The sequence below is a fragment of the Leuresthes tenuis genome, unplaced genomic scaffold (genome assembly GCF_036924035.1).
Source record: "Leuresthes tenuis unplaced genomic scaffold, fLeuTen1.0.hap1 SCAF_10, whole genome shotgun sequence".
In the NCBI taxonomy this organism is placed as follows: Eukaryota; Metazoa; Chordata; class Actinopteri; order Atheriniformes; family Atherinopsidae; genus Leuresthes; species Leuresthes tenuis.
Genome location: NW_027325364.1, coordinates 20,483,797 through 20,508,329, shown reverse-complemented (window position 1 = coordinate 20,508,329; position 24,533 = coordinate 20,483,797). Strand labels below are relative to the sequence as shown.

General features: G+C 39.3%; 1 protein-coding gene across 2 annotated transcripts in view; it reads left to right on the top strand.

Annotated features, from left to right (window-relative positions):
- LOC140316721 (RNA-binding motif, single-stranded-interacting protein 3-like) overlaps positions 1-24,533 on the top strand; it is a 123,430-nt gene that overhangs the window by 23,855 nt on the left and 75,042 nt on the right. For both annotated transcript variants that reach the window (XM_072394665.1, XM_072394664.1), the window contains exons 2-3: positions 11,516-11,691; positions 20,341-20,399. In XM_072394665.1, coding sequence (XP_072250766.1) covers positions 11,516-11,691; positions 20,341-20,399 — 235 coding nt within the window. The remainder of the gene's footprint in view (positions 1-11,515; positions 11,692-20,340; positions 20,400-24,533) is intronic.

Sequence of the window (24,533 nt, the reverse complement as noted above, 5' to 3'; positions counted from 1 at the left end):
CAGTTCCTATAATTGATTCATTAATGAGAGTAGCATCCCCACCCCCTATCACAAACTCATGCACACACGCCAATCCCTGTTGTTCACTCTCATTTTTGTGAGAAGATGGATCTAACATAGTCTCTGCAGTCACATGCACAAATACACAGTCGAAATCCTATATTCATCTTCTTATTGTTGCTGTGGAAAAGCATTATTCTGTCTGCACACTTATTGTATAGTATCCATTCTTTAACCTGACGCTATATAAGCATTCTGTCTTTTTCTTATGCTCTCTTATTCTGATGTTAATTTGACTGCCTGAAAGGACTGCCGGAGGATTGTTCTGCCTCATTCAACAAAATATGGTAAAAAGTCATTTCTGGGATTTAAAAAAAAAAAAAAAAAAGCTCAGCGGTGGATTTCCAGGGCTCTGTTGTCATGTCTGCAGTTGCCTGTTGGCCCCCTGTTCATATGCTAATGAGCCAGAGCTTGATTGTTTCCTCATATTTTAATCTCCTGTATGGCGTTTGAGGGGGAAGAGGGGGGGTGGGCAGAAGATAGGAGGGCACGAGGAGGAGATGAGACGGGAGGAAAAGAGATGATGGACAACGAAAAGAGGAGAGGGCAGAGGGTGTTGGCAGTAAAGCAATGGGGAGGAGGTAAGAGTTAAATACCAAATACAAGGAAGGGAAGTTATTTTGAAGGAGGAGAAAAGCCAAACGTTTAACAAGTACTGTGTATTAGGCGAGGGACATGAATACGATGGGATTATTAACATGCAAGGAGGAAACAATAAGATAAAAAGGGATAGAAGCCCTGCTGAATGAGGAGCAGCAGATAGGGATTTATAGTTCACCTTATAAGGAGGCATCCAGAGTTCATTAACTGTTAGAAAGAATATTTTAATCAAGCCTAATTTGAAATTTTAAGGGAAGTCACTGGAGAACAATGAAACCTTCATACCTTTTCCTCTAGTATAGGTCTTTATTAGACCTATCCTGATTCACGGGCCCCATCCACCACCGCTGTGCATACATATACTTCTGGGTTGAAACACTGACCAAGGGGCAATGAGAGGAGGAGCAACAGAGACTTCCTTGAATAAAGTAACGTTTTTGCATAAATATACATAATAAAAGAGCTTTGTGCAATGCTCCTCTTCAATATGCATATGCATTTTGTAACTTGCACTCCAGAGGTCATGCAATTTACAAGTAGGAATGTAGAATAAGATTTTTACTGGAATAGACTCAGAAAAGTGAAGATAAAATCATCTGGGTGTGTTTTGAAATATAATGTGAAGGAATGTTTTACTTGGACAACACTCGGGAAGACATTTTCTTCGTGAGAGCAAGCAAAGTCAGCCACTTTATTGTGGTTAGACTTGTGAGTTGATGTGGTTGTTGCTGGTGATAAATGCAACACATATGCAATAGCATGACAGGAGTGGGGACTTGAATTTGAGCCAACATCTACACAGTACCTTTCAAGAATAAATTTGTGAAATTGCAGAACTTGCTTGTCTTAAATGATGATGAATACTAGTACATTTTTTTTTTGTTAAGCACATTCTTAAAGCATTTTGTTATGCCTTTGGGGCACACTGTCTTCATCCAGTATGTTTTTTAAAACCTGATATCCAGAAAATATAGCAAGTTTTCTTAATTTAAATGAAACTTAAATCTGTAATATGTTCATTTGTTTAAACATTTATTTGACAGACAAAAGCTCTTTTTGTCTCAAGGCAAACAATTTTCATTGTCCTTACTGTCCAACTTAGAAAATGCAAACAAATCAAAGGGTAATCTCAGTGTGTTAAGTTCAAAGCTGAAAAACACTGTGGGATGTGCATGACCTTCGAGCCCTCTGCATGAGAAACAGTTATGCCACCATGATCGATATAGTCACATGGTATTGAGAGTGTGCTTGGAAAACCATTTTCACTTAATACTGACCACAACTATGTTCAAATATATAACCCGGAACTGTATCATGCAGTGGCGAAGCTATTGGGAAAAAGGCTGAAGGTCCAAATGCTGATGTCTGTGACGGTTATGTTGGAGACATGCCGCCATCAAGGAGGTCTGTGATTATTTCAGCGGGAAAATGCCAGAACTCACACTGAACAACTTTCAGCAATGTGGCTTAATACACAAAGCATGTGTGCTTGACTGACATGCCTGCAGTCCAGATCAGTCTCCTGTTAAATATATATGGAGCATGGTAAAGAGGAGATCATCTTCCAAAACTGCAACAATTAGAATACTAAATTCCCAAATATAAAAAGTGCGAAAGGAATATTCATGTAAATTATTGGAAATGCTGAAATACCAACTGCAGTTGGTTTTATTCAGTAAAAGTTTGAGTAAACAGATGACACATTTACATTTTTGTTGCATTTTAGAAAACTTTCCAGTTTTCCTAGAGATGGGGGTTTGTGCATTCCTGCACCTATAATTCATCCACTACATTTATTTGATCTTAGCTAGTCACTGTGGTGGGCTCCCATTGTCTTCCACAATGTGACTCAAGATCTGAAACAATAAGAAAAGGACTCAACATTCACTCCTTTAGGGAGTGACCTTTTAGGATTTTTTGAATCCTGCTACCATCTTGCAAACCTGTCTATGTCTCCACTGCATTACCAACTTTAGAGCCTCGGAACCAATTTATTTTAGCCAAAATGCTCTGAATCTTTCAAAAACTGTTTCTAGACCCAGAGCAGAACCTTTTTTTCATGCTGGTGGGAAAGATGAATAACTCCACAAATAAGCCACCAATTTCACATCTCTGATGAGAAAAGGTGAGGTTTGTGTTTTTTATTTTCTTTTAACTTTAAAGTTTGACTGACATCCACCCTGACCTTGTTATGGTGATTTTAATTTCATTACATACAGTATGGGGCACTTAGTCGCACGTTTTTTTATTTTATTTTTTATCGTGAAGGCAGAATTGACTAAGATAGAGGTATTCCTAAGGGAAACCGGGCTTAGTTCACCAATTTAAAAAACTAGGAGCTTTTATCTGTGAGTAGACGGTGCAAACCACCAGTGTGCTTTTATCTTTAATTCAGAATTCTGTTTTCTTTAATAACATAATGGTGCTAATAATGATTTAATGCATTTCTGCTTATTGCGCTGTAGCACGTTGAGAGCCTCTACATCGTGATGATAAAGCTTAGAATAATCATCCTAACTTCTTTGAAGTATATTTTTTAAGTGGACTGCCATTTGTTTCAAGACGTGACCACAGAAAGATGAACTGTAACAGCGTTGTTTGGTAATCCGAGCTCTACAGTTACTTTAGATGTCCACATAAATGTGCATGCACAGAAAATACCCAAATGCTGAATGTTGTTGCACAAGCTGACATCATCAGTTTTAGCACAAAAAATTCCCTTAACCTCAAACACTAACACACAATTAGCCTGGAGTCTCAAGCGCAATAGCTGACCAGGCTAATTCAAATTCAGATCACTCTCAAGTTAAACAGCTTGTCTGAATACTCGCATAAGGCCTAAACCTCACCTCTGTCTGACCTTCTCAAAAACACAGCCACAGGAATTCGCTGAGAGTTCAGCAACCTACCACAGTCGCTCTCCATCACCTCCTTATCTTTCACCAGGTCACTGAGCACCAAGTCCAAACTGGATGTCCTCCGGGGATGTTTGTGCAACTTGTTTATGACAGCCCAAGTGTGTGTTGATGCTGTTGTAGCTGATGTTAACAAGAGAGATAGAGAGGTGGAAGGCTGGAACATGCCGTTCCACTGGGAAGCAGCGTAGTTGACCTGATCTTCTGAGGGGAAACAGGGAAGGAGTTGTATGTGAACGAGGCCGGGAAAAGAAGGAGAGGGAGGAGAGGAAATCAGGGGAGAGGTGAAAACTAAACAAGGGGGCAACAAGAGTGAGAGTACTCAAAATGTAATGAACAGACAAAAAGCAAGAAAAGCATGAGAAAGTCAAAATGCAACATCAGCATTGCTGTTAGCAGTGTTGCAAAACTAGTGCTAAAATGCAGGAAGCAATGCTTTATCTGAGGAACCAAACACAACTGGGTTTCATATTGTACAGGATAATGGAAACATTTTGATTAAAAAGTTAATAGTTCAACAAGCAGGATTGTTTTATACAAGTAAAAAAACTGGTTTACATGACAACTTTCTTTTGCCTTGTAAATAGTCTATTTCCCCGTTGCACTGTTACTATCATTACAGTTTGGAAGGGTGTGGAGGCTATATTCCAATATGTCCGCATTCTGCATTTTAATTAAAGATAATCTTTTTCCATTCTGATTGACCTCACAGCGGTCTTAAATCTAGGCTGATGAAATTTGCAGTCACCCTGGTAAAACCTGATATCCACTTATTTCTGTCTCAAAAAACCAGTGTGTCTGCAGAGTTAAAGAGCCTTAAATTACAATAATTATGCTATGTTAGCTTAAGGGTACGGTAAGTCTAGTCTTACACATATAAAAATATAGTGGTCTAGTAAGTTTGTTTCCAGTGACACACAGCAGCATCGTACCAATACCAGGGCCCCAGCAGAGGGCTCTCACAAAGCCTGCAACTTCTAATTAGTACAATATGAAAACAGTTACTGTTGCCTGAGGAATTGTTTTACAGACTTATCCCTATAGTTAAAGTTATATTAGTTTCAAAAGAGCCTTTCTCTTCTTGAATAAACCAATCTCATGCCACAATGTAAAATAGCTACATTGGTTCACAATGCAAAATGTTGTAGTTTCTTGATAAAAGATCACAAAATTGGACAGCTACCGCATTTTCCTTACTCTGTCCCTAGCACAGATCCAGGTTAAGTTTGAAATCGTCAGCATGTGGATGTCTTAGATCTTCAAAAGAAAATTCTTACAGGATTTTCATTTGGTAACTAGTATCATGAAGCAGCACGACCTTCAGGTTGTGAAACAGCTACAGAGGGTGAATCAGCTGCATAGCAACTATCACCATCTTCTCATGTTCCTGAAGAAGTCAGACAATCCAAATGATGATTTTTGAAGATATTCATAGAAAAAAACCTGGAGGCCAGTTTTATTATGTAGTAAGTATTGTTTAATGTGCAATTTTAGGACTCTTGAGACATTCCAATTTTCACTGACAGAAACCTTCACTAGCATCATAAAAGTTTAATAACTCTGAGGGAGTTTTTCATCTAACCATTTCTGTCAATTTGAGTGAGAGTGACAGCATGATCTAATCCTATGATTTCACTTGTAATACTCACAGCTGTCTGTATTGTAATCCTTTAGGTTTTGTCTTCACTGTGAGGCCTTATGGGCCAGAATGAGATTGTTTTACTCTTGCCCTATGCTCACAGTATTAAACCTCACAATACAACTGAAGACATAGGAGCTCGGAATGTTATAGTATATAAACTATATTTCATGTGTTTCGAACATTCTGCACACACTTTTTTTGTGCTGTGCCACTGGTGACAGGGTCTACATGTGTCATTCATTTGAACATCTTAATCTCTATAAGATATTGTGAAAAGGGGCATTATGACATCCTGAACTCATGATTATTATTGCGCCTCATGTAAGGACAAAGGACTGCAGATCCTTCTCCAGGAATTCTACGCCGTTCAAGGAACTGGACTTTAAAATGGTTTTATTAAATAACCCTGCAATGTGATCTTCCTGGCCATATCATTTACTCGCCAGACTAATTGTTGGCTAGATTACATGTCTAACATACACATTCTTTAGCTTGACACTTGGAAACCTGTTAAGTGCACTGTGTTAAATATAATATCGGCTTGTCTCTAAGAAGGCTGTTATTACCTGTGCACAGCATTAACATACTAATATACTGCAATTTTGTCTGCGTCCTCTCTCATAAGTATGCATTATCCCTGTCTTTATACAGAATTTTGAAGTATTTCTTCTGTGCGTAGTGCTTCTAAGATCCTGAATCCACATTATCTTTACAAATGTGGCCTGAACACAATAGTTTGAGGATCGAGTTATTTATGTATTCCTCAAAACATGATTTGTTGTCTTTTTAAGGTTTCTGACAAGCAAACACTTATGGCTTATTTTAGCTGCTTGTGTAATTTCCAAACGGATGGTATATTGGGTGCCGTGTTTCCATTCCAATGTTTTCATAAGCTCTTCCTGAAACCCTTCCGCTGCTGTGTTTAGACGCATAGAGAGTAAGGGAGAATCTCAGTGCTGGACCCAAAAATAGCCTGCATTCTTTCCTCTGTGTTTCAGGAAGCATCGGAAGAGACTGGAACAATCATCTCTCTCTACCATGTCCGCCTTTTTCCTTTCTCCCATCACCCCTCCTCTTTCCTTTTACCCTATCTTACATAATTCTCTTCATCAGCCACTCAGCCTTCATCATCTCACTGTCCCTTTTTTACCCCCTTTCTTCCGACCTGTCATAGGAAGTTCCCCCCTCTGTGGCACTGTGCAGCACCTTCTGACACAGCTCTGCTTCCACATAACTTCCTTTCCCTCTTGCCATGAGGAAGATACAATGAATGCAGATAGGTTTGATTGTCACAAAGCTTGTGATTTAATACCTGCTCATTTTCAAAGTTTCCCAGGAGTAAACGATGCACAGTTTCGGAGGGTTGAGGACTGTACTTACAAATGTGTGTGCTTGAGTATTTAATTGCAGGCATTTACATGTTTTGTGTGTGCTTTTTGTAATAATCTGTCCCTCAGTAAAACAGTTGGATAAGGAGAAAGAGTACAGAATTTGTCATGTGTTTGAATGTTGTACCTTCTACTTTTATTTAGTTTACTTTGCCGTTAGCAGCTAATCTAACAACTTTCTCAACCACCACATAGAAAGTTCATTAAGTCAGAGAGCTCTCTTCCATTTGGTCATTCTTTATTAATGTACAGTTCTCATTGTAATGACAGAGGTTATCTCAACAACTACAGTAGTGCACAAACTAGTCTAAGGAAGTCACCACTTCAATTAGCCTATAATTTTTTATTTAGGTGTGTGGAGGAATTTCACTGTGCCTCTCTCTAGTGTGGATATTTTTTCGGAAAAGAAATTGAATTTTCGTTAATTGAATAAAGAGACATTTGAACACTAGCACTTGACACTTAAGAATTAGACTTTACAAGAAGAAAGTGTACACTAGCTGTCAACCTGTCCATCAATTGTGCATCTTTTTATTTCTGTGCACTATTGATTCTGTGATTCTAGCATCCATGGTGTACTCTCACCTCATGGCAGCTGTGATAAGAAACTTCCCCCCATTGCAAGCGTGAGCAGGATAAAGTGGGTATAGAAAATGGATGGATGATTTCTGGACAGAACAAATGAATAAGAGAAGGAGGAAGAGAGATATTAAAGTTTTTACCCATACTGCTCCTCCCTCATGTCTGTGACTGTTGTTTATTCCAGTTGATTTCATAGCTGGTCTTATTTTGATATTTCTCTAGTTCATTGTCAGAACTAGTGTGAAATATGCTTAAGGTGAAATTTTTACTAAAAAGAATTGTTGATACTCTCCAACTTATTGGTGAGCTGGAGATTTTGAGGAACGCACGCATAGTATTTTCTTCATCTAACAACAGAGAACATCACATTTCTGTTGTAGTTGTAATAACTTGACATACAAACTCTTATCTCTCCTTGCACTGTTATGAAATGCACTGCATTCAAGTGTATGCATTTATCAGAAAATATGAAACGCTTATATTTTAGGTAACATTTTCAGACAAAATTAGGGATGAACGATATGGTATTTTCTCCCATATCTGATATGCCAGTAACACATTTAGCATTTTATCTGCTGATGCAGGTGATGTGATGATATCATTATGCTAAGCGAATAACTATGAATGCCAGCAGCTGTTCTGTGAGATAAAGGCACAAAGTATAGTCACACTCAAGTATAGCCTAGAATGTGCAGCAAACATGTTTTTTTCCCCTTCAAGGTAAAGTAAATTATGTTTTAGTAGCAGCAATAGTTGTTTTTTGTAGTTTTGATTCAACAATGTTTTGAAGTATCTTCAACATTTTCCTCTACACGTGTAAAGAAAAGTCAAATTTATGCTCACCAGGTAGTCAACCGCATGCACATCCATGACACTGTGGAGTGATGTTCTGCAGTGTGCTGCAGTTCCATGGCTCAGTCATGCATGAAATCCGGCATCCCAATAACTATGTTTGCTTTGTGTGACAGTTTGTGTCACTGCCTCTGAGCCTTTTTCCCCCACTGTGAGAGCTGCTTCACTGTACTAAGTGTGTCAACAACGCCAGCTGAGAGGCAGCCTTCAGTCTACACACGCGACTGCAGACTAATCCTTGAAGAAAGAAACTGGGAGCAGAAGCGAGCGGAGGGGATGAAACCTGAGATGTATAGAGACGATAGGTAGGAAGTGGAGGGGCAGAGGTGAAAAGAGCAACAGACTGAGCGATGGGGGAGTCAAAATTGACAGTGGGTGACAGAGGAAAAAGATAGCGGGAAGTGTGGATGCCAAAGAGATATTTTAATGTTTCAAAGGATTTCCCATATCATAGTATCTGACACTTTATACACACAACTCACTATCAGTCCAACCCCGACAGCTGCACAAATTGGCTGAAAGAGGTTCCCTGGCCAAGGCCTTTGATCAGGTGTGCGTGTGTGTGTGTGTGTGTGTGTTGTGTCAGCGAGACGAGAGAAAGGAGAAAGATTTTGTACATTGGTGCATACCTGGACATCTGTGTGCGTTTGTGACTGAAAGATGTCTTTTCTGCTCCAGATCCTGCCGGAATGAAACGAATATATACAAAGATAAGGCTAACAGTGCATTTTTGTGTATATACTGCATGAGCTCACACTGTGTTTGCAAGCATGAAATGTGTTCAGCACCTGTTTTTATGGCTTTCACTCCAGTGATATCTCTCTTTCACATTTTAGCTTAGGGGTCCTTTATTTGTGTCTGACACTTTCCATCAACCATGCATCCATGTTATCAGATCAGGCTTTGAAGCGCTGAGGTTTTTATTATCACAAACACAGACACCACATGCTATAATACATGCACACCTCTCTGTAGAGATTTTTCACTCCCTGATACACTTTTAGGAAGTGCACCACAGAGCTGGTTTGTCTTCTATACATATGACAAAAAAATTGATAGGAGAAAAGTCTGTTGTCTGTACTAATGACTATTTTGATAAATGAATAAATGGTTCAAGATATTTCAAGTCATAGATAAGAGTCCAGAACTCCCAGATTTAAAAAATAAATAAATAGAAAAGGATCACTTTCCTGGTTGCTAAACTTGGTAACTGACTCACGGCAGAATGAGTAAAAACGCTGGTCCACAGTGCGAAATAGTTTTATAATATAGGCTCAAATATGGCAAATATGGCTCAAGTACAACACTGTCTGAGCAAAAAAATCGCTCAATGTCTTTTTTTGCTTTTCAAAATTGTAACGTGCAAACCTTTTGCATTTTGTTAGATTGTTATGCATGCTCAAAAAATGGCAAAGTTACTGCATTTTTAAAGCTCAAAAAATGGTTTGTCCAAGATTGTGGTCGCAGGTTGTAACAGAAATGTTGTTTTGCAGACCTATTAGATGCTCCAAAGCTGTTAAGTATGAAGTAGTAAAAAGGAAGTTGGAGTGGACGGATGGAGAGTTGCAGAATGTCAAGTGAAAGAACCACGAACCAAGAACCAGTCACTTTTATTTTATTCAGTTTTATTGGGGTTAGTCATGAAAAAAACTTACCATATATAAAGTTTAGCTTTTGATTACAATAAAAATGTAGCTCTGGATAAAAGCACAAGGTTTAGCAGAAGTATTGTTAGACACTGTACATGGTTAACAACTCTGTATTGCATTGCTTTAAAGCTTCTCCTTACACAACAACAGGCAATGAAAACATAACCATCTTCCAATTCTTCGGCCTTTGTAGTGATAGTACTACATTTTAAGGTGTGGACAAACATACCTATTAAACTTTTCTTTTGTGAGACTGAGCTGGTGAATGTGAACCGCTGCCCTTAAATGACACGAGCACCATCTCCTTTTACTGCTGGATGTATGTTAAACACGCGCTGACTCCTGTTAACGCAGTGTGCTGAGCTGCCAGCATGCCTGCGTGTGTGTGTATGTGTGTGTTGGTTGTTGCGTGCCAGTTGAGAGACATACAGGTAATGGATTAATATCAGAGCTGGCTCGGGCTCCACATTGCTCTGCAGTGACAGCCTGTCATTATCACAAACACCAGCTCACAAAGGTTCACTTTCATTTGCCTGTACTTATTCACACACACGTCTCCTCCAGGATTCAAGCACATATACTCTTCCTGTTTCGTCTGTTTCTCACCTTCTCTTTCTCTCGGAACTTGTTCCTTCCACTTTACTGTGATAGCGAAGCTGATGCATGACCTCTGTGTCAGGACAGTGTAGCTTTTTGCGCCGAACATCAAGACAGTGTTTTCATTGCTGTTGTCATAGCAGCCATCAAGCTTGTTTACTTCCTCCAAACTTAACCTAATAGTTTGCCGAAGGCAAAGCAGAGGTGGGTGTTCCATCAGTGCCAGACACTCATTAATCCTCTCACTGCCCTTCCTCTCTGCCAGAAACGGTCATCTTATTAAGCCATTTAGGCTGTATTGAGCTGTGTAATTGGACAGTGGAGGCCAATATGAGATGTTTTAGTAAGTTAAAGGGTGATTTAGCACTCATGCCAGAATTAAACTCTGGATGGCCTGTTTTGTGCACCTACAGCAGGATATATGATGAAAATTCAATAAAATGTATTCGAGGATTGAATTCCGTACTGTTTGGTTTATGACTGTCCATGTAATAAATGTTGGTAGCTTGATGTTATAAGGTTATAAGGTCACCTAAGCAAAGATCCTTTATTTGAGTTCATTCTTTTTCTATTTAGTTGACATTTGTTTGAATTAGAAACAAATTATATTGGCAGATTTTGATGAATATTTTTCAAAACTATCTAATGACAAAAAGAACATTTCTCTCTGGTTTTGACTTTATCCTTAAACCTGCACACGCATACATCAACGGAAAGACTCACAATCACTGACTTTACAAACTTCCTACCATCAAATACAATGGAGAGAAACAGTACCTCATCTAAAACATGAAAATGTTATCATTTTTGAATAGGTAGCTCCTTTCTTGACTGAGAAGGAATGTGTATTGTATTGTTTAAATGTTAAAACGCAGAAGGGCTTGCTAAGATTCTTGTTTTTGTTATTGGTGCGAGTTTCTGTGGTAAAACTTAATGCCGTAATAGTCAAGCCCTGTAAATTTCTCATATCCTACTTCCTTAATTTGATGTGCTTCCTGCTGAATCAAGAAATTGGTGTGGGACAGGAAAAGACAACCCAGCAGGATGTAAATTTTGTAGATTAAAAAGTTTTGATTGGATAGGATGAAGGGAAAGAAACTGAAAATTGTTTTTTTTTGTAGTAACACATTTTTACATCACAATGATTATTGCACAGGCAATAGAAAATAATTTGGAATGTTGTGATTTTAGGCGACCTTTAACTTTTTCCTCATCTCTCTGTCTCTGCAGCAGTCCTATGCTCCTCCCCCTCCGCCTATGGCTCCTCCCAGCCCCAGCACTACAGGTGGAGGTGGAGGTGGAGGTCAGGGAGGAGGGTTAATGGAGCAACTCAGTAAGACCAACCTGTACATCAGAGGCCTGCCACCTGCCACCACAGACCAGGACCTCATCAAACTCTGCCAGCCGTGAGTTCTATTATATTCTGTTGGATTCTGACTTTGTCCCTGCTCTGCAGATGCATAAAACAGCTCCTGCCAATTCGACTGAGTTCTGTTCATTCCTGCTTGGTTTTCTTCAGCTTGTAGTAATTAGTGCTGTATGAGTCCAACATCAGCTTCCAATGAGTCTCAACAGTTTGCTCTTGACCTCTGTGTCAGTCCTCCTCTCTACTTCCTCAGAGGAAAAAACACAACCCGACTGGGCCTAACCCATCCGCTCTCTCCTGCACTGCATCATCTACTCACACAAGAACAGACAAATACACTACATCTCTCAGTCTATCAGCAGAGGTTTTAAACCCCACAGTCGCCAGTTGATTCACAGAGATTTACAGAGGACAGTTAGGTACATAATTCCACACATTCTATGACAATAGAAACTAAATTAGTAGTGAAACTGCAGCGGAAAGTAAGTATGTAATTGCAGCACAAAAGCTGCTACTGGTAAAAGCAATCTCTCAGTTGAAAATCGTTAACCTTTTAGAAAACCACAATAGTTGTAAATATAATGTTAACTCTCACTGGCCAGTCACAGTGAAAGAGAGGTAGAACACTTGCAATAATGGTGAAGGAAAGACTTTCTGGCTGTCAGTTTTCATACAGCTAGTTGCAATAAACACTTTAGAAGCGCTCTGAAAGAAAAATCGTGAGTGCTTGCATTGCTGAATCAGCTGCCAGTGGACACAGAATCCTCGCTGGATTCATGTGAGGTTTGCGTGACCATGGTTTTGAGAGGATCCAGCAGGCTATGATTTAAGGTATGTTTGTGAGTGAAACATAAAGGTTTTGATCTATTAGAGTCTAATGAAGGTAGTTATGGCAGTTTGTAGATAGAGTATTCAGTCACAGATGGCAGCTGCTTCTAACAGACTGGCTCCACTTGTTGAGCTCTGTTGATCGGATTGGTTGAAGTTCCCTTATGACAGACAGTAATAGTGATCGAATCATCTCCCAACCCCTTTTTCAAATGTCTGTCCTTTCAAGGAACACCTTCTCAGCTGGTTTTAAAAATATGCAATGTAATTGCAGATTGTCTTTTCTTTTCTTTTTTTTTTATTCATAACAATAATTATTATTCAGTTCAGCTGATTTCAATTAGTACATGTTGTAGATGATTTAATACTTTTTATTGATCCAACAGATTTTTTAATCAAGGAAAAAACATAGAGTAAGAGTAAAATGTGAAGATGCACACATCTATACACACAACCTGCCCTTCTGTGTGTCAGATGCATTTCAAGCCAGTTGTATTTCAGAGTAACCCTGGAGGCATTCTGGAGAAACAGGGTGAAAAATGGGGGCCAATAAAAGTTTCATTAGGGGCCCGGTCAGTGTGCCAAGTGTCCAGTAACATTTAGGAAAGGTCGTTGGGGGAGGGGGCGGTCTGTGGGTGCTCTTGGGCAGCTGTCATAGCATTTGGGTTGTAACTCTCTTTGGCTATCGGAAATGGACAGAGTGGCACTCTCACATCAGTCAGAGGTACTGATACAAAAACACAGGCATGTCATTCATGCACCCAGTTATAGTCAACAACAGAAAGACAGCCCGTTGCCACTGACCACACAAACACAAACACACACACATACACTTTTTCAACTCAATGTCATCTTCATCCTTATTGTAACCAAGCATGGTTTCCTTTCCTCCTCTTCCAGCCTACCCCCCCCCCCCCCCCCCCACCACACCCCCCTCTCTCTGTCTCCATGCCAGTTCTCAGAGTGTCAGTGAAAAGTGCTGTTGTCAGCTGACATTTCCAATCACTCCCGCGGTCGCCAAAACTATGGACACACTTTTAACGTCTGGGGACAGAGGAGAACGTGAGCAGAATCTAAAGCGAAACACAAGGGCAATTTCTCTCACACTCACCAGCTGTAACTCTCACTTGTTGTCTCCCTCACACACTGATTCACTACATCTATCTATCTATCTATCTATCTATCTATCTATCTATCTATCTATCTATCTATCTATCTATCTATCTATCTATCTATCTATCTATCTATCTATCCATCCATCCATCCATCCATCCATCCATCCATCCATCCATCCATCCATCCATCCATCCATCCATCTATCCATCTATCTATCTATCTATCTATCTATCTATCTATCTATCTATCTATCTATCTATCTATCTATCTATCTATCTATCTATCTATCTATCTATCTATCTATCTATCTATCTATCTATCTATCTATCTATCTATCTATCTATCTATCTATCTATCTATCTATCTATCTATCTATCCGTTACATTAGTCGAAATGGACTGTCGTGCATTGCAGCCTACAGCCAGCAGTTACAGTATGGGGCTGACAGAGCACGCTAGCGCTACTGCTAGCGTTTGCCGCTCGTTATTGTGACAAGCTACAACAATGGTTTCTAAAAACTCAAACACTTGTTTTGTTTTGACACGTTTAGTTGCTTTTTTTTTTGTGGGTATTACTATTTTGTAACTAGTATGTAGAAGATTATTATATAGTGTTGGCTGCAGTAAATGCTTGTGTAGGTGGATACAGTACGGTTTTTAAAAGTTGTGGGTGTGCACGGTTTAGTTTTAGTTTTATGTCAGTATTGTGGAGAGACATTTTCACATTACAACAAAACTGCAAGCTTTTGCTTTCCATGACCTCAGATTTGGCGGGTATCCATCCTGCTGCTGTTTGTTTATGTGACAAGTAAGTGTAAATATCCGGCGCATGCTTATGAAGCACTGCTGTATTCAAATAGTGTCCGAAATACGTCAGCAGCCGCCCACCTCTGCCCCCCCGTGAGTCCTCTGTGTACCAAACACTATATAGAGGGCAATCTGAACTCATCTTAAGTTTGCATCTCCACATAGTTCCGATCTCTAGTCAGCTCCAAAAAGTAAAGTAAATTAGCTATTCATATTATATTAACCATATATGATTAATGACAATCTGCTGCACTTTTTCATTATTAACCTTTTTGCCTTGTCAAAAGCAGGTAGAACGTGATGATATTAAGAATGTCTGCCTTCTATTTAGAAGAGGTAAGATTAACTAAAGAGTGTGTAAGTATGGTGTAGCCTGACTCTTTGTCATGCTCATTTAATGGAAATGAGCCAGTGTTTAAGAATAGACTCAACTGAGCTTTTCCAGCTTTGAGAGACAAAAAAGTCTGTTGGGACAAAGGTCCTTTGGATGACTGTCATGCAGCTTTTTGCACATTTTGTTCTGTCTTACCCTCTCTAGCTTGAACTCCAGCAAATAAGCGTATTGCCAGCTGTTTCACCACAAGTGCTCATCATATGATCAAACACTTTTGGAAACCCCACACCTTTCCAAAGATGTCCAAACATTTCAGTACTTCCCTGTAAATAGTGGACTCATATATTTAGTGGCTCTCAGAAAATATCTTGGCTTTTTTGTTTGTTTGTTTAAACTTGTTGTTGTTTACCTTCTGACGACCAGAGATTATTCTGTTGCTATAACCCCAACTCTGAAATTCACCAACTAACCCGTTTTTCTTTTAGCTTATGACTTAAACTTCATGGAAAGCCTTTTTGGCCACTAAAGTTAATGTCCCAGTGGTATTATGCTATCTTTTAAATTCACAGTACATTGCCTTTTCATCCTGGAAAAAGTCCAAGGTTTCATTTCTTTATGGCTCCTGAAGACGTTAAACTACACATGAGGAATGAATTCAAAGACTTCTAAAGCACTATAGTCTCTCCATCCTCCCTCCGTGTTGTCTGTTTGAGTCTAACTGGCAGAGAGGTGGAAAAATGAGTGAAATGTAAGAGACAAGACAGCTGTATCGGATCCCAATTAGGAGCTACCACACACAGAGACCAACCTGCGTGGATGCTGATGCACACAAGTAAACACACAAAGCTAGGACAGACCACAAACAATTTACAAACATACAGGATTTTCACGTATACCTAATGTATACATACACTCAGAGACATCTTGGAGAGTTGTAGAATCGATGCTGGTGCTTGTGTTTGTTTATGTGTGTTAGAGCACATGCGTGCGTGTGTGGGTGGGAACTTCGGTTCAGAAGACATCAAACGGTGAGCATCCATGGGCTGTCGTTGTTCCACAAGGGAATGAAAAACACTGATCTGAGGCTGTGAGGGCCCTCTGAGAGCTGTCATTAACGCTTCACTCAAACAAACTCACAGCCAGGATGCATACAGATTTCAAAAAGCCAGCCAAACCTGAGTGCACAAAGTTTTATACATCGAGATTCAGAAATACAGTCAGTCTTACTGTTTTCTATGGATTGCACAAGAAGAAATCAAAACTTTTCCATGACTTAAGGATGACTTATAGCTCTTCCTAAAAGGATTGGCATGCTAAAAGTCTCTGTTAGCCCTGGCCCCTTCAACCCAAGGCCTTCTTCTCTGGCGTAGTACTTGTGTTGTTTGATAGATCTTTGGCTGAGATCTTTTTCAGTAGAAGAAATTTAGGGTAGTCAGCAACTGATGTTGCACAGTTAACCACATGATACAAAGGCACAGGAGGGTGCTTCTGGAAGACTATGGATGGACAATAACTGTAGAATGAAAATAGATTTAAAAAAGAAACAATGCTGAAACCCAGAGAATGCTGTAATATTAAATATTGAACTTAACTACAGTATATGATCCATGGATACATTTCTATTGACGGCATAGACCACTCAATGAACTAATGCATACAGATAACTGAATTACCCTCCTAACAATGGTCACAGTCACTGTACGGATAGTTAACTACTTCACCTTCAGCAAACATTACTTTAGCTGACAAAGCTAGCCAACATAGCTAACATTCAATAAGTCAGTGTTGTTATAGTAACAAAATGTTACAAAACGTAGATTAACAGAATACATTTAGAACAGTTTGAAAAGTTTGTGTCCTGTTTTAGTTAGGGTTAGGAGTTAGGGGTTATTTCCTTCCATTATAATGTATTCAGATAACTTTGTAATGCTCTGTGGAATATTTCTGCATTGTTGCTTCACACTTCACTTCCATTGTGGACCGAAAAATCCATCAGTTTCAGACTGATTACACTCGCTGTCATTTGGTACGATGAAAAGTAATGGAATAAGGACACGCTGACCCTAACCATCTGGTTCCCTGTAGTACTTTGTTGGTATGTTTTAAGTATTCCAGTAGTTTTTATGAGTGTCTCACATGTCACTGCTCTTAGGTGAAACGTAGGTTGATGTTATTTCAACTCACTCCAGGCATCTGCTGGATTCAAGGAAAAGGTTCCAGTTGGGTTCAGAACAGGACATTCTGCACTCTCCTCTCCCTTTCTCTCCTCTCCTCCCATTCCATGCTCTCCTTAGCCTCCTTACTTCATCATGTGATCTATTATCAATGCTTTTTTACATTTCCTTTTCCACTATAGCAGATTGTTAGAGCTGTTGGGATCAAATAGAATTTTGGAGCTGAATCCAGTTCAGAACAAGACACCATATTGGATGGTGCAGTGTTGTTGTAATTTGACATTTCCCCAAGGCCGTGGCATCATCCACCTCCCCTTCTGTCCTTGCTTTGTGTTTTTCAGCTTAGCCAAATTGTGTAGCTAGAAAAGGAACATTTAGATTCATACTTAACCTTGTCACACATTGATCTAACCATAACACACACAAAAGACAACCATGCATTATGTATTTTCCACTTGTAAACAGAGCAGTGTAAATTGTGTTGTTTTAGGATTTATATTGTGTCCTGGCTACCTGTCTTTCCCATCCTCTCTGTTTTCTTTCTCACGTGCATTTGCGACAACGAAGAAACACAGTCTCACTTTTGTGCCGGGATAAACACCCTGCCAAAACACTGATGGTGCACAGCGTCGTTGTCATTAAAACTCCACAAATTCACACACACATTCAGTTGCAAACAGTTGCATACGCACATGTAATTCTTGGCTCAAATGTGTTCAGACACATACCCTCACACTTGTACCATAGGTGTTTACACTCTGACACACAAGTGACCCAAGTCTGAGTCAGACTAAGGCAGGAATTGGTAAAAAGCTGGTCTTATTATTACCAGCTGGTGTTTCTAATGTGTTTTATCACTGCTTTGGTGTTTTTTTTTATTTGTGTCGTTGCGTTGCATGTGTATTGTGTTTGTGAATAATATCCCGAAACATCTGAAACTGCGGGAAAGAACAGGGGGTAAAAAAATCGAGCATTGCTCCAATGTTTGAATTTTGACTTGTAAAAAGGCTGTGATTTTCTCCCTGCCAATTTTGAGATCATAAGCTACTCATCTGTCATGTTATGTGTGATAACAGCTTTTTAAAGCCTCTTTTTTTTGCCTTCATTTCTTAAATCTATTGTGCCAATAGAGTTTGATGTTAGGCTGTCAGGTGAGCTTGTCTAAATTCTTCTTCTCTCTGACAGAAGCAGTTGTCTGACAGAGACTCTCTTGGTGGTGACAACGAAATGATCTCTTCTTTATTAAACACCTCTTACTATCTCTCTATCTCTCCCTGACTACTGCACTTCCTCCTCGCCTTCAGTGTCTCCTTTTATCTTTTGACTGACTGCTCTCCCTTTAGCTCCTCTATTTCTCATTCCTCAGTCTTTCCATCCTTTTCCATGCCTTTCTCACCCCCTATGCTTGAAAATTCCTGTGTTGTATTCTTATTGAATCATTTCTGTCTACAACATTGTCATCTCCATTTTAGTCCAGGGACTATACCTCAATCCCTCACCTTGAGCCCTCAGCCAGTCAACCAGCTTGTCAGTTTGTCAATCTGTTTGACAGTGTCTCAGCCAGCCAGCAAGTCAGTCATTGTGCAGCAGTGTGAACACATTAATAAGAAGATCTCATTGACAAAGCCAGACAGTGATCCAGCCTGATCTCAGCAATCCAAGCGTTCTGTCTCAGTATTTTCCTGGATCTGCCCTCCTGTCTGTTTCCGTTATTCTCTCTCCTCATACCTTCTCGTTTTTTTTCCTCTCTTTCTCCCTCTTTCCAAGAGCGCTGAAAGGCTCATCCGATAAGAAACATTATTAACTTCTTTCTGAGAACCTGAGAAAAGAGAGCTGGAGAATAGAAGTAGGATGTAGGGGGAAATAAGGGAGAAAGACAAAGAGAGAGCCGGGGGTGTCAAACAAAGAGAGTAAGGTAGCGAAACGGGCAGAGGACATTAAAAGTTGGCAGAGGGAACAGACAGAAAGAGGTAGAGCAGTTGTCTGTCTCTCTTGTTGGCCCCTCTAGCAGGATAGGGTGCCATACAAATGTCTGGTTATTATCATCATTTATGAGGACATACAGTTTGTGTTCTGAGGCCTATGGAAGTGATTTGAAATGGGACAGAATGGATAAATAGTAGGGAAAAAACAGTGGTAGTCTCAGTGGTAATGTCCTTATGTTAAGCTGATATCACATTCACCACATTTGCTGCAGTCATTTAGCATTTTAGAATACTAACATTTTGTAATTAGCTCTGAACAGAAACCTTTGCTGAGGGGGATTAAATGTAACTTGTTTTGGATATATCAATGTACTGCAGTAACTGAAATGGCTACAACCATTGGTTGAAATAAGTTAGCATAATTACTATTCATTCTGATGAAAACATTAACATCTTCTCTAAACTTTAAGGTAATCCATCTTGCTGAAATATAAACATTATTCCTTCCCATTACAATATGTGGTCAAGGCATGTTGACAAAATTAGATGTTGGTACCATGGTGGTACCATAGAAAGCAACTGTGAAGAACTTGTGCACATATCCAGTAAGTCTGTCAGATCAATCTGCTTTTCTCCCAGAGCGATGAGTCCTGTTTGAGAGATGTGTTTATTCTTAGGTGGTCAAAGATCGAGTTCTACTGTTGTTTTCCCAGTAGTGCAGGACTCTCATCTACACTTTTCAAGCTTTAACAGTCTTGCTTCTCATTATTTTTTATTGAGGTGACACCTTTCGTTACCAAATAGAATTTGAGGTGCACTGCAATTCTTTTCTGTCACAGCAATGCAATGTTTGAATAAGATTTAAGATAACTTCACTATTCAAGTGGCAGCAGCCAATCAAATCACCTGACTACAATTCCAAATGTCAGGCCCATCCACCACTGAGCGTTAAAGCATATTCTCCTGCCAGTGAATACTTCCTAGCATCTGAATAAACCATATATTTCTTTAACTATAACCAAGCATTTGCCCAAACACGTCATTATTTTTCTCTCAACAAAGAATTTAAGCCAACAAAAACAGCCTAAAAAACTCTAATCAGTAAGGAAGCGGAATGATTCCATCCAGGAAGTCGACTAGGAACTCATAGTTAAAAGTCTCCTTTCCTCAAAACAAGAAGTATGTGTTTCTATTTACTCTTGAACAAGGGAATTTGTGTATGCACCTTGGATTGATCATCTGTGTGTCGACAAAGCCACTTATTGACTTGATATTCTCAGAATCTCTTAAAATGTATTCTCCACATGACTGTTGATGCAAACTTTTATGGTACTCCACCCTTGTTTTTTGGAAATCTTTAAGATGTGACTGATCATCAGACCTTCAACCATGCTTAGCTAAACATTTGCAGAGGACCCAAAGAACAGCTGATATTGATCCAGATGTTAAAAATGACAGAAGTAGCTCAACGGCTAATCAGAATGTTTCATTGTTGTTTTTTTACAGATACGGTAAGATTGTGTCAACAAAGGCCATCTTGGACAAAAACACCAATCAGTGTAAAGGTGAGTGATTATCAGTTGACTGTATACAGTTTGGTTATTTTCAGTTCTGTAAAGACGTTTCACAAAACCAGATGCTGATATTAAATGGGGGTCTGGAAAGCATCAATTAAAAATTGATTTACTTGGTCAGCTTAAAGGCAAACTAATCAGTGTGTACTGCTAGGAATAGTTTTTTGTATTATAAATCCCCTCTTTTTGTACTTTTTTCATTCCCAATCAATCATCCCAGGGGGCTTTTTACAAAAATGCCAGCAGTGTGACACAAGAATCAAGTCCATGTGTTTCCCTGGGAGTTGTGTATTAAGCAATGTGGGAAGAGTGTGTTTTTTTTTCAGCTGTGTACAGCACAACAACACTGATTGCCATAAAGTCCATGTCATCCTTTAATCTGTTCAAACGATGCACTACAAGGCTATCTTTATTTTGATTAACGACTTAACGACGGGATTTCAGGACAGCACCCTAATGATACTCAGAGTTAAGCAGCTTTTGACAGCAAGATCTTGGCATTGTTGTCACAGGCCAAATCAAAGTGAAGAACCATACAATAGCCACAGTGTGTTTTGAATAGTCGCAGTGGTGAGTGAGGTTCACTCAAGTGTCTTTTGAGAAGGTTTTCCTTGATTGTTGGAGTGGTCTGAACAAAGCACTAATCAATGTGATTGTTGTCATCTGCTTCTGAAGAGGCACACGAGAGCATGTGCTCAGTGTGATTGCTGCTCATCTGCCGACGCTGTGCTCAAAGGTATACCAACAGGGTTTAAAGACAGCCGCACAAATGTCCTGTAATCATCATCTGAGTTTTCAACAGTATGAGTGAAGGAAATCCCAGTCTGATTGGTTCTGATGGCAACGATGCAAATGGGATTTCTTAGACTTGCTGCTCTTCTGCTCTGATTGCTTAAGATAGAATATTTTTAAGAAAATGATCACACCCCTGATTGTCTTAACTTTATAATGAGAAAACTGAATCTTATTGAAGCTCTCCTGGAAACTCTCTTACTTCAGATATTATCTCAGATCTTTGTAATTGGCTAGTTATATAAATCATACGAATTTCATCGCTCCAGTACCTGCTTCACCATCACATAATCAAATATGGCTTTGAGCTTTGAGGGCATATTGGAATGCTTTTCCTGACGTCATTACAGCATAGCCAAAGGAAAGGCAGAACATTCTATAAACTCTGTGATAATATCGGTTATTCTTCCATTTTCTCAACTCATTGTTTTTCTGCAGTGTTTCTTGATATGGGGTTTACCTGTTTCTAAACCTGCTTTAGTGCTTCCTCTTCATAATGTTTATGTTTGCCAATTATGGCTTCGTATTTCCTTGTAGTATTAATTAAAATTGAATTTGTGAAGACTGATGGTTGGGCATGTACATCTTGTTGAAACTGTTAATCTGTGATTGTTAGTTGTCGTTGACAGAAATTAAAATGGTTACAGAGCGTAAATCCTATGACAGGTTGTTGTACAGTTATGCCTGTAAAGCTAATTTTAATTGAACTCCTGCCACTCTGTGCCCTCGTGAGGTGCCACTAGATGCCAAACAACCAGTTGCTTTCTACTAAATGTCATTTCCATCCTGACAGATACGTAAAATTTCATGCAGAATTCAAAATGAGAGAAAGTTATAGGCTGTATTGGCAGCCCTCATTTCCCATGATTTATCTGGGTAGTTAATGATCAGTCGGTAAAGTGTTTTTTTCTCCCTGTTTTCTGTTTCAAAATACAAATTCTGTAATTGTCACTTTAGTGCTAATCAATAGTTTGTTAAACAATAGCGTAGCAGATGTTACATTACTTAATGCTATCTGTATTTCTCAGTTTAGTTCAAGTACACATCAATAAATATGTTAATGTACACTGATGATATATCTTGGGAAATAATAGGTCTCATACTGCAGTGTTTTTATTTGTGCTGTAGATATACTGATGTAGAGTAGCTGAAGTAGTAATGGTCACTTTTGCAGTCTGCACTGCTATTGCTCTTCAGGTTATACTTTCTTAGTAAAGTGGAATGAGCTCTAGGCTCATTATCAGGGACATAGGCATTTGTGTTTATATTCATTTAGTTCCACATCGTGCTGCTCAACCCAGTCACATAATAAAATGTGAAACACCTGCCTTGGTTGCAGTTTCATACCGCAACTTTAGTTTTGATTTGTTAGCATGTCAACATCCTACATCTACATAATGTGATGCCCATTTTCCATGTCTCAACATTGTTTACTTGGCCACAGACACATGGTGGCAGGTGCTTATTTGCTAGCCTTTCTAACACTAACAATATACTGTCACCCAAAAGACTCTGCCTGCACAATGTTTTCAACTGACATGTACATTTCTGCTTCCCTCTCATTCGTGTTTCTTTTCTTTTCTACTTCACCTTCATCTGTAAACAATGGAGTCTGATGTTAAAAGTACTTGGTTAGGAGTTAGAATAAATGTACATGAATAGGGAGACAGAATAATCTGTATGGCTCTGACTTACATATTTTGATATTCATGGCTTGTAATTCCTATGATACCACATGAACAGTGCCCAAAGGAAAACCAGCAAAGGGATATGTTACCATTTCCCTAGCAGGTAAGAATGTAAAAGGTACAGTGGCCATTCCTTTTCATAAAAATTGTTTAAATGTTTACCATGTTGTCTAGAAATGAATTAAATTGGCTGAAAAATCATTAATACAGAAGATTGACCGTTAAATTTTCTGTTTGCAGTGCAAGGCCTAAAGCACCATGAGTACTCACTATATCAGCATCATAATTTGTATTGTCCTCTGGATATATTCAAAATAAAACATTTAACATCTTTAAAACCCTGTACCTTTAAAACATATTTTTGATGTACAGATCACCCTGAATTCACTAGCTGTAGTTGTAGCAGCAAAGGGTACCTTTACAGGCTGTAACCCTCATTAGCAATTTTACTTCTTGTGGTGTAGTCTCCATACGTCTCTCAGCCAGTTGTTAACTCACAACGAAGGAGTTTCATTATCAGTCGGCCATTAGAGTGCCGTACAACCGAATAAGTGTTGGTTTGATTGCAAAGGCGTTCAGTGGGGACAAGATAAGTGCTTAGCGTGACTAAGAGAGTACAAATTGGCACAGAGAGTTCTCTTGGAAAGGGAGGGATGGATGGGCGGATGCACAGGGAGGTGGAGGGAGGGGGTAAAAATAACCTGGGGCTGACAGAAAAGGAAGAGGACCCTTTGAAACTGATGATTTAGCAGACAGCCTCCTCTTTTTTCTTTCAGCAAGATTTGTCAGAGAGGAAAGCGAAAGAGGTGCAGTGTGAGCTGTAAACTAAGGGAAGTAAATAATTAAAGTCAGTTTGTAGTCCATCTGTTTCCATACTTATGCTGCCATGTAAAAACTTTAGCTTTCAGATTTTAGCAATGTTTTAAACTTCTTCTTCGTCCCCTGAAAAACACGTGCTTCCCACATAAACAATGTAAACATATTAATGCCGTTATATACTACTTATATAATTCTGATTTGATTTATTTAATAAAGCAAACAAACAAAGTTTACTTTTCCTCTGAAATAATGAAAAGATTTCCTTGGTAAAGTTCCCTGTTTTGCAGCAAGCTCATGCTGACAGTTTTCTAGTTAGCACTGTGGGAGCTTTGAGAGGGCACAAAGTACAGGATGGAGGAAGGAGAGGAAACCACTTTAGATTGTAAAGGATTTCCATTTCCCAAAGACAAGCAACCTCCCTCTCCATGTGCCCAGTCCTCCTCTGCCCCCCTCCCACCCCTCTCATTCTCAGTCCCCCTCCCTCTGTACTCAGTTATCCTATTCTAATGGCCCAAGGCCAGGAACTCTGGGAGCTCAGGAGATTGGATGGGATCTTGTGAATGTGTGCATTAGTGTGCGTGTGTGAGCTCTGATGCTTATCTGCGCTTCCATCTGTGTCTTTGTTTACATATGTGCTCCATTATATTTATTTATTTTTTTCATTCATGAGTGGAATATTTGTCAGGGCTGACTGAGCAAGATAAATTTTCATCTCTGCGTCGTCCGAAGACCACAGATGGAAATGACAGGGTGCAAATGTGAGAGATTATATAATTCAGAAATATCATTTTCATTCTTTTGTTCACTTTTATGCCTACAGAAGCTG